This window comes from Plectropomus leopardus, chromosome 5 (genome assembly GCF_026936395.1).
Source record: "Plectropomus leopardus strain MGB_pleo_1.0 chromosome 5, ASM2693639v1, whole genome shotgun sequence".
Classification (NCBI taxonomy): Eukaryota; Metazoa; Chordata; class Actinopteri; order Perciformes; family Serranidae; genus Plectropomus; species Plectropomus leopardus.
Genome location: NC_142180.1, coordinates 35,939,226 through 35,953,381, shown reverse-complemented (window position 1 = coordinate 35,953,381; position 14,156 = coordinate 35,939,226). Strand labels below are relative to the sequence as shown.

General features: G+C 39.2%; 1 protein-coding gene across 2 annotated transcripts in view; it reads right to left on the bottom strand.

Moving 5' to 3' along the window:
* Positions 1–341: 341 nt before the first annotated feature.
* Positions 342–14,156, bottom strand: part of slc1a7b (solute carrier family 1 member 7b) — a 47,923-nt gene continuing 34,108 nt past the window's right edge. For both annotated transcript variants that reach the window (XM_042515292.2, XM_088078121.1), the window contains exons 6-11: positions 14,006–14,105; positions 12,500–12,733; positions 10,178–10,372; positions 4,282–4,416; positions 4,022–4,121; positions 342–2,797 (exon numbers count right to left, since the gene is read on the bottom strand). In XM_042515292.2, the coding sequence (XP_042371226.1) occupies positions 2,537–2,797; positions 4,022–4,121; positions 4,282–4,416; positions 10,178–10,372; positions 12,500–12,733; positions 14,006–14,105 (1,025 nt within the window). In that variant the 3' untranslated portion in view covers positions 342–2,536. The remainder of the gene's footprint in view (positions 2,798–4,021; positions 4,122–4,281; positions 4,417–10,177; positions 10,373–12,499; positions 12,734–14,005; positions 14,106–14,156) is intronic.

The window sequence follows — 14,156 nt, the reverse complement described above, 5'->3', positions numbered from 1 at the left end:
TTAGACATGACCCACTGTGACAATGTCTAATTGGTGTATGAAAAATCTCTGTGCATTATAGAGCAAACTATTGAGGATTCAATACATGAATGAGAAGTGAATTAGCAAAGGAGAGCTCCCTACAATTTGTCTTACAATAGAACTGTGACAGCGTAATCATGCCATAGCCAGCATGAGCAGGAGTATAATGAAAAGATACAAGCGCAACCTTTAAGTGACATGCTTCAGTGCATAATGATGAGAATATAACTAATACAGAAGAGAAAGTCCAAGTTCAAGGGCTCAAATAGTAGAAAACTAGAATTACAGCTGCGTTGTATGCCACTGCACAATGCCGCATTTACATCTTTGTCTGTGTAAACATGAATGCTGCAAACACATCTTCCCTCCAACAGCATCGAAGATCGAAACAGTCAGTCCAGTTTCAAGACTAGTGTTGATTCAGTGTCTGACCAAGGGTTTCCCCTTGATTTCCTGAGTAATGAAGTTGAGTAACAGCCAGAAAAGTTTTTTTGAAGAATACTATGATGCCACAGTGACATTTCTTTGGATATAAAATGTTAGCACTTCATTATTTTATCCTATTAGACATTTTTGTGAAAGTCGACTGCCAAAATCTATTCATTGTTGTTGTTAATTGTTGAGCCAAAATAAATGTTTTTTGCCAGATTTCAGCAAATTCCCTCAAAGTGTTCTTGAGATATTGCGATTATGAGAATGAGACAGACAAGGACACAGCGAGTTTGGCCTTTGAACTATAACCAAAAAAATCTGATCAGTTCGTTGTCGAATCCAAGTCGACGTTCGTGCCAAATTGAAAGAAATTCCCTCAGGGTGTCTTGAGATATTTTCTTTCATGAGAATGAGAGAAATGCAAAGTCATAGTGACCTCTGACCCTTAACCACCAAAGTCTACTCACTTAATTGTTGAGTCCAAGTGGATGTTTGTGCCAAATTTGAAGACATTTCTTCAAGGTGGTCTTGAGATATTACATTCATGAGAATACTACAGCTGCAGGGTCACAGTGACCTCGGTCTTTGACCACCAAAATTGAATCAGTTCACAGTTTAGTCCAAGTGGACAGTTGTGCCAAATTTAAAAAACACCCTCACGGTGTTCTTAAAATATCACATTCACAAAAATGAAACAGGAACGTTCACACTGACAGTAGCCTATAACCACAAAAATCTAATCAGTTCATTCCTAAATCCAAGTGGATGTTTGTGACAAATTTGAAAAAAAATCCTCAGTCCTCATCCTTTTACCCTTGACAGCTATAATCCAATCATATTGATGAGTCCAAGTGAACATTTGTGCCAAATTAGAAGAAAGACCTGCTAGGTGTCCTTAAGATATTGCTTTCACAAAAACAAGTTTGACAAGGTCACAGTGACCTTGACTTCTGACCTATGAACACTAAAATTTATAGTGAGGTCACAGTGTTTCCAAGTGGACATTTTTGCCAAATTTGAAAAAAAAAAATCAATCATGAGATATTGCATTCACAAAAATGAGACAGACAAGATCATAACAACCTTGACCGTTCACCTATGTCCACCAATATCGTATCAGTTAAATGATAAGACCTAGTGGATTTACATGTGCTAAATTTAAAGAATTTCCCTTATGGCATTCTTGAGATATACTATCAGTGATAAAGGGATATATAGATGTAGGTACAGACAACCTGAAAACATAATCTGACCACAGTTGCCATCAGCGCAGAGCCATAAAAATCTACTTGACTAACAAAGGAAGACCACTCAGTTCAGGTGGAATCAGCACTGTTTGTTTTAGGCTGTTCAAGTGCCAGGAAAGTTTAATGAAATCAAGTGCTCCTGAGGCCGTTCAAACAAATCTTTACACGTATTACACTTCTAACAAGTCCACACGGGAAGGTAAAATTCCTGATCTTAGTCTTCAGCGCTCTCCTCCCCGTCATCCCGTCTGCCTATGTAGCACCACCAGCTTTGTTAAGGCAAAATTAAACAATTCGGGCATTTCACTTTGCCTCCTGATCATTTAGCTCAAACCAGACACATGCAGTCCTGTCCTGTCTCGATATGACACAAACAGCTGGTTGCATGCAGTAGTATAAAATATAACACTTGTCTTATTAACATGATGCACAGACAAAAAAAATCATTAATGATATAAAATAGATATGAAATAAGTTTGTCAATGCAAGTACTCGCACCTGAGTCCAGCAGTTTAGGTGTGAGCTCTCGCTGCAGGTCCATACCGAGGACGACTTTATGAATGAAATCATCTTGTTGTCCTTTTGGTGTCTTAAATTCCACAGTCAGTGTGATACTTGTCCTGTCTTACAGAAAGCATTTCACAGCTGTTAAATTCCCGGACTGCAAAGCGTCTCACTCCAGAACATCTTGTCACCGATGAGTTTTTGACCCGACAAAGAGCTGAGAGCTAAAGACGATCCAGGCTGTGCTGTCCTCTCACCCTTACAGGTGTCCTTTGCTCTGAGGCTCTGATCTGCATATCCACAAAAACGATTCGTCAAACTCCAGGAGGAGGCTATACATTGGTCTCAAGGCCGTTCATGTCGATGGCGCAGTGTTCTTTGCTCTTCTTCAGGTGTCTCGGGGGAATCGGAGGCTTCTTTCTCTCCGTAGGCGGCCGGACGCCCTCCTCCAGCTGCATCAGCCGAGCCACGTCCGAGGGGATGAGCTTGTGTTTGACCCCTGAGGAAGGGGGCCGGTAGTTGCCGTTGTTGTTGTGACAGTTCATCAGAGGCGGGGTGTTTATCACGGGTTTGGGCTCACAGATTAAGGGCACCTGGGGGCCAACAAAAACACAGGAAGAGAATTAAAGAGATTTAGGGCAGTGGTTTTTCAGCCTTTTGCCTTTAGGCAGCGTTTCCCAAACCTTGCCTCAAATACCAGGAGTCCTGCATGTTCTAGATGTCTCCCTGCTCCAACACAGCTGATTCAAAGGATCAACTCATTATGAAGTCCTGAGGCTGATTGATGACAGGCTGATCATTTAATTTCACAATCTGTGTTGCAGCAGGGAGAGATCTAATGGTGCATTTCCACCAGCAGGTCAGTCCAGTTCAGCTCAGAATGCTTTTCCAAGTTGTGGATGGTACCTTTATTTTAAACTAACCTTAATTTTAATTTTTTTTTTTAAACGTAGTTTAAAAACATTGTTTAAAAAATGACTTAGAAATCTACCTTGTACCTTTCACCTTAAGTACCTTTGGATCCATCCCCATTTTTCATCACCCCTCTGTTTGGAGCACATAGCGCACAGATCTAGAGCTACAAAAGGAGCTAGAAAAGTTGCAGTCTGTTGATTGGTAAAATTGGTAAAAACACTAAATAAAGCAGTTTCACATTACAAATCAGTATTTTTCTGATGCTGCTCATCGCAGATGGTAGAAGCAAAAAATGCAGAAATGTGAATGTCCCTATCACGAGTCAGTGTTTGATTTATTTTGGTCTACAGTAGAAACATGGGGGTGCAAGATGCAGTCTGCGTAGACCAGGACCCACTGCCTACGTAGAAATAAGCAGTTCATACTAAGATAACAAAAACATAACGATATTTATTTTAAGGTGATTACACACCAAAGGAAACATACTTACAATATTACATTCCATTTCTGCCAATATATCCCCCTAAACCCTACACACAACAACATGTTGAAAGGAGGTGGATAGAAATCTTCAAATTATAATTTGAAGATGTTGCATAATTTATAATTACAGTAATTACAGACAAAAACATCCTGCCTTCCTGGATGAGTGTTCAGCAAAAGCTCTGACATTTAAAAAAACAGAAGCATTATGTCATGTTGTTTCCAGTTTCTGGAAGTATTGACAGCACACATGGGGGGGGCAACCTTTGATCGTAACCTCTCGATCAATGAGCAGCAGCCCTCGCCATGTTTTGAAATATCCTTTTATGTTAACTCCGTGTACTGCTGTCAGAAATGTGAAGATCTCATTGTTAGTTTTATCATGTTCTGCAGTGACTGAAGCCTCAATTAAATCTCACCCCGTCTCCCTCTTTCATGAAGTCTTTCCTGCAGATGTGCGCCATGATTCCCGTGGCCAAAGCGTCCCCCATTACATTCACCATGGTGCGGAATCTGTCTCTGCAGAAGAGGAAGACACATGAGGGACACACTGAGCACAAACCTGAAACATTTTGTCACATTTTGGTTGAATGAAGAGGTGATGAAGGTCTCATGTGTTTTTGCTCTGGTTTGATAAGTTTGGATCTGTCGTGCAAAAGTGAACACACATGCTACTTACAGTGCCCAGTCTACTGCGATGATGAGAGTGATGTCATCAGTTGGCAACCCGACGGATGTTAGCACTATCACCATGGTAACCAGTCCGGCTTGTGGGATCCCTGCTGCACCGATGCTGGCTGCAGTGGCTGTGATACTGGAGGTTTAGAGAGAAACATGATGTCAATAAATAAACATAAACACGAAAAACTTGATGCAGAAACATAACCCTGAGCAGTGGTTCCTGCAGGGTGCACGAGAGATCAATATACATAAAGTTCACAAGGAAATGCTGGCTTTAGTCCATGATTATTTCACAGAAGGCATATCTCCACTCCTCTTTTCCACAGCACTTCTGACAAAAAGCCACAGGCGACGGGGCCATGTGCGCTATTTGGAGATGATTATATACAAATGGTTGATCTCACAGTGGGGAAGGCTCAACGTGTTGCTGAGGAAAGGCAAGAATAAGAGGAGTCCACAGGAAACTTATTTCTCAAAAGTGACAAAGTAAGTCAACACGTTTTTAAACTTTAATTATAAACTCAATTTATGAAGCCCCAAAGATATACTTTGCAAAAACTACCTACAGACTCACACAAATATAATCCCTCTCAATCATCACTAATGACCCACTAGATGTTTGTTATAGTTTTGTTTTATTTGCACATGCATATGTAAAATTAAAAAATTGTGAACACAGGACAGGGAAAAAAAAAAACCTTTTGGTCGAGCAGATCTTTATCAGGTCACCTGGATTCCTCATAAAGGTCCACTAGACCAAAACATAATTTATTTCATTCTCTCTTTGTTAAAAGATTGCTTCCTCCTGTGACATACCTTTCATACATTAAGGTGTGCACAGATTCTCTGCAGCAATTTTAAAGACTAAGCTGTGATACAAAGTCAATAAAAATGTACAAACAACCAGAACATTGAGTTTACAAACTGAAATGCATTACAAATGAATCAATAAATTGGTATGAATCTTTTCAGATTAGTCAGCTTTCAGATTTATTTTAATAAGGGCGGTGTTGATATTGTACTGATGGACGTGTGTTGTTCCTTCTTTATTTCAATCAATATTGATTTAGGGAAATCTGACAATATCCAGGCTGTGAATATGAAAGATAAGACAAGTTGTTGTCCCCCGAGGCCTCCCACACATACAAGCAACAAGTCCTGATGTCAGATTTAAAACTACTATTTGCTTCAGGGTGGCATGTAAACACTGGCATTGCAGGTACTGCGAGCTCTTGCTGGGCTCGTGTGATTGCAAACACGTGAATACAGCTGCCAAACAAGGAGCTACAGGCTAGAAAAAGGCACACGAAAAAAGGAGCACACTCTAAACCGCAACAGAAAAACTTCTCAGGTGCACGACTCGAAAAGCATAGTATGAAACAAACTGACCATCAGCACACATAACGCGTTTCAACCAACGGTCCTCACAGACAGGTTCACTGTGTTGCTGTCACAGGCCCAGAATTAAAAGCATCTAAAAAGGACATTTATGTGTCCTGACGGTCAGTTTTTTTCATACAACAAGGTAAAAAACATGCCGCTAGTTACAGTTTTCAAAACAACTTGGCATGATGGGGCTTCAGGACACTTGGAATACGTCGGACGAGCAGTATAGAGACATTTTGTGGTTTTATCATGTATTCTTTTGATGAATCCTGATCACCATTTGCTTCAGTTGTTTGGGAGGTGAGTGCAGCGCCTTCTGGCAGTGTTTTGTGGACTTTTCCCCAAACTTACCATCGGCATGAGGCTGAGAGGATAATGAACGAATTTTTATTTTTGGAAGAACTATCCATTTAAAGTTACTCTCTAAGGCAACAAAATTCCTACAACTAAATCCACATATTGGTCTTTTTGGTGCTGAATAACGGCTGTTAGGGATTCTTAATTGGTTCTGAACGTGACCCTCTAGTATCTGTGTTCACGCAGACAATCAGCCGGTCTCTCACCGAGCTGCCCTGATTCTCTGAGGGCAGCAGAAGACAGCTGGCTGGAGGTTTTGATGAATGCAGTTGCTGTTTATAACAAAGCACATAGATTCAATTAAAACAATATCTTATCTTCATTTGTTGTTGGGATGAAATCAAAAGATGAGCCTGATCTCCATGGAAACTGTCTGTTACATATTCGGACATTAGAAACATCATCTCCGATGCTGAATGAGACGAGTGCAGAGCGGCAGAGAGTGTGTGGAGAGAATTCGTGTGATATCTGGTGCAGATCCAGAGGTTGAGGATGAGATGATCCCACCGCTCATCACAGCACGATGGTGAGAGATGGCGAGGGGGGGGTTTGGGGTCAGAGGTCGAGCGGTGGCGTGACTCGGATATGGCAGTTTATCGAGGCCACATGGCTCTTTTCAGAGGGATAAGCAGATAGAGTTGCTCTATGGAATTATATAGAAAAACACATGGCGACAAATACAGGGGAGGCCAACAACTGATGGACAAAACATAAAAACATTTCCTTTCTTACACGTTACTGGTCTATAACACTGTTCCTCACAGATACGTCTGAAACATATTTTGGAATTTAACTGGGAGCAACATCACTTTTTCTGAACTGCATTCAGACACTATTCACATTTATTTAAAACTTTGAACCCTGAGCAAGATTTTTTGTTTCTGAAAATGTTAGGGGGGAAAAATTAGCTACAGCACAGTATTTCTAAATATCATACGTATATGTTTGAAATTATTTTAAGAATTAATATAATTTTAGGTTGTTTTTTCAGTTCATTTTTCTCTTTCATTTTTGTTTTTTACTTCCATTGTTTTTTGTAATTGTTTGTTTGCTTGCCAGTTCAAGGTAATTTGTTTTGTACTTTTTACTGATGTCTTGCTAATTTCTGGGCCAGTTGCTAAAAGCCTTCTTCCCATGTTTTTAAAGACCATTTTGTCATTTTTACTACTTTTAAACTCTGCAAATTGGTGCAATTTCTTTCAAAAACACAGAGATGAAGGCAGTGAGCAACTTGATTAGAAATGTTCTGCAAATTGCAATGAACTGGTAGATTTATAAAATTATATTAATAAAAGAGAAAATGTAAAAAAAGAGAAAAAAACCCCGATATTGATTATATATATATTGCTTATTATTATAATTACATATTTTAAATTATGGTACAGAATTATGATTTTAAGTACTATTCTAGGTGATTTCCTTAGTTTTTTTCTTTCTTTTCAGGTAATTTTCTTTTGCTTTTTTAAATTTTTTTTTATTTTTTTTTTTTACTAATTTCTTGCTAATTTTTGTGTCATTTGTTTTGTTGATTATTGCCTTCTTACCATGTATTTAATAGGCATCAATCCAATTTGCTCAGGAACTGGTTTTTATTTTTTATTTTTATCAATGCACCAGAGTTAAAGATTTGTTCTTGAATGTCCCAGGCATCCCAGACAGACACGTCATATACTCCATTATCATCCATGCCACAGATTCACTGTAATAATGTATTTTTACTCAGCGTTAAAACATTATCAGGCTTCCCTTGTGTGCATTGGTGATAACATCTGCTGTGATTTTCTCAGAGAGAACAGACACTGAATTCAAGATTCATTCCCTGGTTTTTCTCCTCAGTATTTCTCTTTATAATTCAGGACAGCGTGAAACACAGGAATAATATTTGCTTTACACTTAAAACCCACTGGAGCCTGTCTTTATCTTGTATTGCTGGCAAGTTTTTAATGCTTTTGTCCGCAGATTATCTTCTGAGCACCGGGTGTTTTCTGGAGTGGGCGAGGTTTACGGCCTGTACTGCAGCCAGCATCCAGGGGGCTGTAAAGAGGTTTTGGCCTCACTTTGGGGGAACTGTCATGTCATCCATCTTATATTCAGTCTGTGGTTTGGCCATAAAGTGACATCTCTGGTCTTTCTGGTTTGTCTTTCTTCAAAAATAGAATTGAAAGAGATTCTTACTGATTGTTGTACTATCTGGATAAGAGATACAAGATGCTCATTATCATCAACAAGATTCAAACCTACCAAAGTGCCTGTTGGATGTTCAATCAGTGTCTGAAATCCTCTGCATACATCGTTCCAACAGGGCTTCAAACGGCTGAATATGACCATTTCTTTTGTTATTTCCTCAAACTGACAAAGCCGCAATCACGCCCCTTCACACTGTGATTGTCCAAGTGTGCTGAAGACGGGAAGCTGGATTTGTACTTCTCTCTCAAGCGCTCTCCATTCTTCATACAACCATTCCCACCGACGTCTTTGTGAACAACCGAGTGTTAGACCATGTACGTCTTCAAGGAGATGTGTTCTTATTTTGTAATTACCCACCGATTTGTGGAATTCACCAACGTTTACTTAATTTTGCTTTTCTCTTAGGTAAGAGAAATTTTTACGAGCAGTCAAAAGTATTCACACCAAGATAAGAGATTTGGATGGGTAAGAACATTTTGGGAATTTGGTATCGATTTTCTTTTATATTTTTTCTTGCCTGTAAATTAAGAGAAAATATGTGAGAAATTCCAGGGAATGTTGCTGCATGAGGCCTGATGTGTAATCACTATTTGTACTCCTTTATAAATGTCTTTCCATGCGTGGAAATAATTCAAAACATTTTTCCTCAATGCGTATTTGTTCACTTAAAGCATGCTGAACCCTGAAGTCAGGGTTCATGTATTAAGAGGAAGAGAGGTTGCGATGTTCCCTCTGTTCCAACTCTCTCTACTAAAAGCCTTGAAAGTGTATTCGCTGTTATCAGTCTCATTCCAGCGATGCTGTACAGGCCTGGGATGTTTATCAGAAATGTGCTCTCAATTCTGATGCGCCCAACTGTGATTCCCCACTGAAAACAGTTTTTCTGTATGAGGTAAGATATCCACCACTATATATTTCCTCCTGTCTCTATTTCTGAGGTAATTGGTGTGATCAGCCATCCTCTGTATCTCCTCATGAATCATCCGCATCCACTGCTGAGCCGGTCAGACGCTTTCTTCACTTCCTCATTCAATTCTTGGTTGAGTTTTCCAAATGCAATATGCTGGTCTCAGTTATTCAAACAACCCAGTTGGTGGAATGAATTTTTGGCATTGTATATTTCTGCAAACCATGAATATGTTATATTTGTATATTATTGTGCAGCGGATACACTGAAACTTTACATTTCTTCACATAAAGTGCTGTGGCCATGTTAAGGCACAGAACCAGCTGGTATTAGGAAAAGAAAATAAGCTTAAAACTTTCATTTAGTGAGAGTGGAGCAGCCACGTATGAGGGATTTCTGGGAGCTGATAGTTCATGATTTCACAGAGAAATTGTGGATTCAAAACTTCCCGATGATCTGCTCAACTTTCTCAGAGTTACTCAGAGTTCCTCTTGTAGCTCCTGCTGCATCATGAGGGAGCCAGTTCCTACTGACAAGCACACAGCCATAGCATCATGTGAGAAAAGCCAAAAAAGTGTTTCCATTGCAGTTTTGCAAAATATGGCTTTTTTGAATACTAAAATACCACTTCATGCAAGCGCTAAACGTTTTTTGTGATAAATAGGAGTTGTTGTTTTTTTTTAAATTGGCGTGTATTTTATTTTTGCAGTTTCAGTTTGAAGGTTAATGGAAACCCACCTAGAGTGTCCAAAACATTAAGTAATCTCAGATCCATCGTTTATTTTCACCTCCCTGTGCTTCTTACATGTCAAGTTTAAAGCCAGCATTTTCAAACTGCTGACAGTCATCTCCCTACATCTGTGCTGCAACTAATCAGGTCAGAAAACCACAGAAACCTCAAATTAAAGTGGATATTTCCAAAGCCATACATTAACAGAATGGATTTCTGCTCTTCAGGGTAAAGGATTTATTGACATTGATATCATTACTTTAAAATCCCAATAATACCTTTCCCATGTTAATGAGCTTTGGAGCACAGAAGGCACGGCCCACTGACCTGATGGTGATGATCTGGCCAAAGTCCAGCTCGTAATTGTTTACTTGTGCGATGAATATTGCTGCCACGGCCTCATAGAGAGCGGTGCCGTCCATGTTGATGGTAGCGCCCACAGGGAGCACGAAACGGATGATGCGGCGGTCGATGTGGTTGTTCTCTAGCAGGCACTTGAAGGTTATAGGCAATGTGGCAGAGCTGAGGGAAACAAGATGTAGAGCTCAGAACAAAGGTCAGGCAACCTCCCCCTCCCAAAAATTGATACATAACCATCTCCTAATTTCTCCTGGCCATGCGGGTAAACAAGTCATAAGTATTTATGGTTCATTTTGGTGAAAGAAACAACTGAAATTCTGAAGTGATGCAATAACTTTTGCAATAAAAGGATTGATTTCACAAACTCTAATGAACCATGCCAACATTTTTGTGTTTCAACAGTGTTAAATCACATAACTGCACATTGCTGAGCAGCATTTTCCAAAGCACACTGTTTTAGATTTTTCAGTTTGCAGCTTTCCTACCTTCCAGGCAGCCGCTGGTTTCCATTCATTTCTGTAAAATTAAACCACTCTGAAATCTGCTGCAGTGAACATGTCTGCTAATGTGAAAAAACTAAAATGCTGACACCATCAGATTTAATAGAGGAGCTCTATCCCAAATTGTCAACACGTGGGCACACACACACACACACACACACACACACACACACACACACACACACACACACAGATCAGTGCCAGTCTAATCAAATGCGTGGAATGCTCCTTTAAATTCCCATCTCTTCCCACACAGCAGATGTTTTCTGATTTCTCAGACTCCCTTTGAGACTTTTTATGGTAATGTTCCAGAAAATGGAAAGGAGAGGAGAGGATAAGTGAAATTAGGACTCGGGGATATATCATTTTGATCTACACATGGGAAAATAATAACTACTTACTGATCGATTTACAACAGATCACACAGAGTTAAAGCTCCAGTGTAGGATTTAGGGGGATATATTAGCAGACATGGAATAGAATACAATAAGTAGGTTTTCTTTAGTTTGTTATCACCTGATAATGAGAATTAGTGTGTTTTTGCCACCTTAGAATGAGCCATATATATCTACACGGATCCATGTTTCTACATTAGCCGAGAATCGAGAACATCGGAAAATCCAGATTTTTTAATGTGTAACTGCTTTATTCTGCTTTTTCAAGCCTGGGCCTGATGCATAAACAATGTGCTCACAGAAAAAAAATGCCTTTTCCCAAACATTATTTGTTATTTATGAAGGAGAAATGTGTGGTGGGAATGTGCACACCTCATGCATTCTTCAGACAGTTTTAGCCGATATAGCTGCAGGTTGTACAGAGATGATACTGAGAATAAAAAATACATTGAGAGATGGATGACATTGTTAAGGTTGTTTGCCAGTTTCACTGATTGTAGTTTTAGGCTTTTTGCAGCTCTTTGTATAATGTCAATCATAGGCACATTTATTAATTTAATTTGTAATAATTTATTTTTTATCAACCTGTTAGTAATCATTTAATTTTATCTGATAAAGCATTTTGTAAAGTCATAGAAATCATGGCTGATCTGGCACTGTCGAGGAATCTCACCAATGCGACACAGCTGGTGAAATATCTTTTTCTTTATCTTATTTCTCATTGACAGGTCTAGTGGAGGGTGGAGGGCACAAGTGTTGATATGCAAACAGATGTTTCTACATCCATTTATGGTGAACTGTAGGCGTGGAAAAGAGGCTCATGATTGTGCGTCCAACATCATGATGTTTGAGAATTATAAAGAAGACTTAGGCGTATGCACAACTTCATAAATCTGAAGAAGAGAATGGATATGCTCATTTCCGTCTTTGTGCATACACACAGTTTTAGTTGTGAATCTACATGGAGTTTTAGGTATCCGGCACTTGAGCCATTTGTTTTCTGAAAAGGGGCCGCTGTGGATAATTTGGGTCCTGGTAAAAAACCTTACTAAATATCCAGTTCTTAAGTTATAGGTGAATATAGTTAGTTAAAGGTGAGCACATATTATAAGGTGCTAAACTAGCAGCCAATCTGCAACATGACAAAGAGCGTTAAAGAATCACTGATTTGTAATGTGAAATTGCTTTCTTCAGTGTTTTAACCAGTTTTTATCACCTTGTTCATTTGTTTTGGAGAGGAAGAGTCCTCTGTGGGTAACTCAGCTCCCAGTATAAGTCTCAGCTGGTTGCAATCTGCAGTCTTCAAAACTAGATTCCACTAAATCTCCCTAAATATTATACACATATGATCCTTTAATTGAATTTTTTTCACCCTGCGGCCTTTTTTTTTTCACCTGGAAGAGGTTGCCAGGGCGATGAGCAGTGCTTGCAGGATTCCCCGTATATAAACGATGGGACTCTTTTTGGTGATGAAGAAGTACATGGCTGGCAGGATGAACAAGCCGTGCAGTACCAGACCAAAGACCACGGTGACGGCGTAGAAACCCAGCTTCTTCCCCATGGCTGACGGATCGCTCATCTCCAGGATCTTACCGGCCACCAGGAACACAATGCCAAACGGGAAGTACCTGTCAGAGTGACGAGGAGCTCAACGTCAGAAACCGTGGCTGTGAAGTACTTTTTAAATTACACAGCTGCCAGATTTGTCAGATTTGTCAGAGGTTTCAATCATCTTAAGAGGCTCACGCTAGTTTGGGGTAGAAGCTATTCATCTAAAGGATGGCAAAGGTAATATTACAAGAAGGAAACTATTTTAAGGCAAGACAGCTCATTCAGTTATTGCCTGTTTAATTTATAAATACACAGTAACATAAAATACAATAAAATATACGCTGTTGAGATTTGATTTAAGCAAATAATAACTCAAGCTATTAATTGAAGTTTTATGGTATTCGTCATATTGACACGTTAAGGTTGGAGGCAGTTATGACAAAGAGGTTACAGTTTGAACAAGCCAATCACAGCATGGGAGGGCTGGTGGGCAAAACAAGGAAAAGAAAATTGTGCATTCAGCGGACTAGTTAATCACCAACAGTCGTCACGCTCAGATTCACCTTCCTGCTGCACGTGCATCTTTTACTGTTTCTAAAAAGGAAACCTGTAAACTGGATGTTTAACCTTGGGGACTGTTTGGTGCATTTTGCACACTTTTCATTCTCCATTGCTTTGATAAATGTGGCTGTGTTCATGCATATGTCGTAAATTTTGTCAAGATTGTTAATTTTTGTTTAATCTTAGAAATCAGCACAGCTCCTACAATAAGTCTAAAATACACTGTGGAAATGAAACCCATTCAAACTGCCATTTTTGATCCAACAGCCATTAAGGCATAAAAACACGGACCGTATTATTTCTGGGTGTCATTCTGGGATTTTGCCTTGTAATTTGTAATTTTTACAATTTTGCACCTGATGACCTCATTTTTACTATATTTGGCATATGGGGAATAGACATGCTGTTTCCACTAGGTGCATTGTCACAATCATTATTGCTGCAAATCACTGACATATCTCAGGCTGTGATAACCCCCCAGTGTATATATTGCATGTAGTATATTAAAAAAATAATTATTTTTGTGTTGTTTTTTCTTGTTTTTAATCTTAAAACATGGTGGCATCATGACAAAAACCTGGCATTTAAAGGGATACAATTCTGTGAATAAATGAATATTTGATATTTATGATTAGGACCAATGTTGGTTCAAAAATTAACTCAATGAAAGTAGAAAATTATATAAATGTATAATATTTTTTCAAGCTTAATCTTGAAAAGTACATTCTGTGCGCAGAGCGATACAGGTTTGTTAAAGAGGGCCCTAAGGGTTAAATGATGATCCTTACCAAATAACAATTGCAACGATTCTTAAGACGGCCTCATTCAGACTCTGACAGAAGTTCACCAGGGCGCTGCCGTTCGGCCCCATTCGTCCCAACATAATACCTGTGAAAACATGCAGCTCGCTGTTTAAAACAATGGAAAGCAGCAACTATG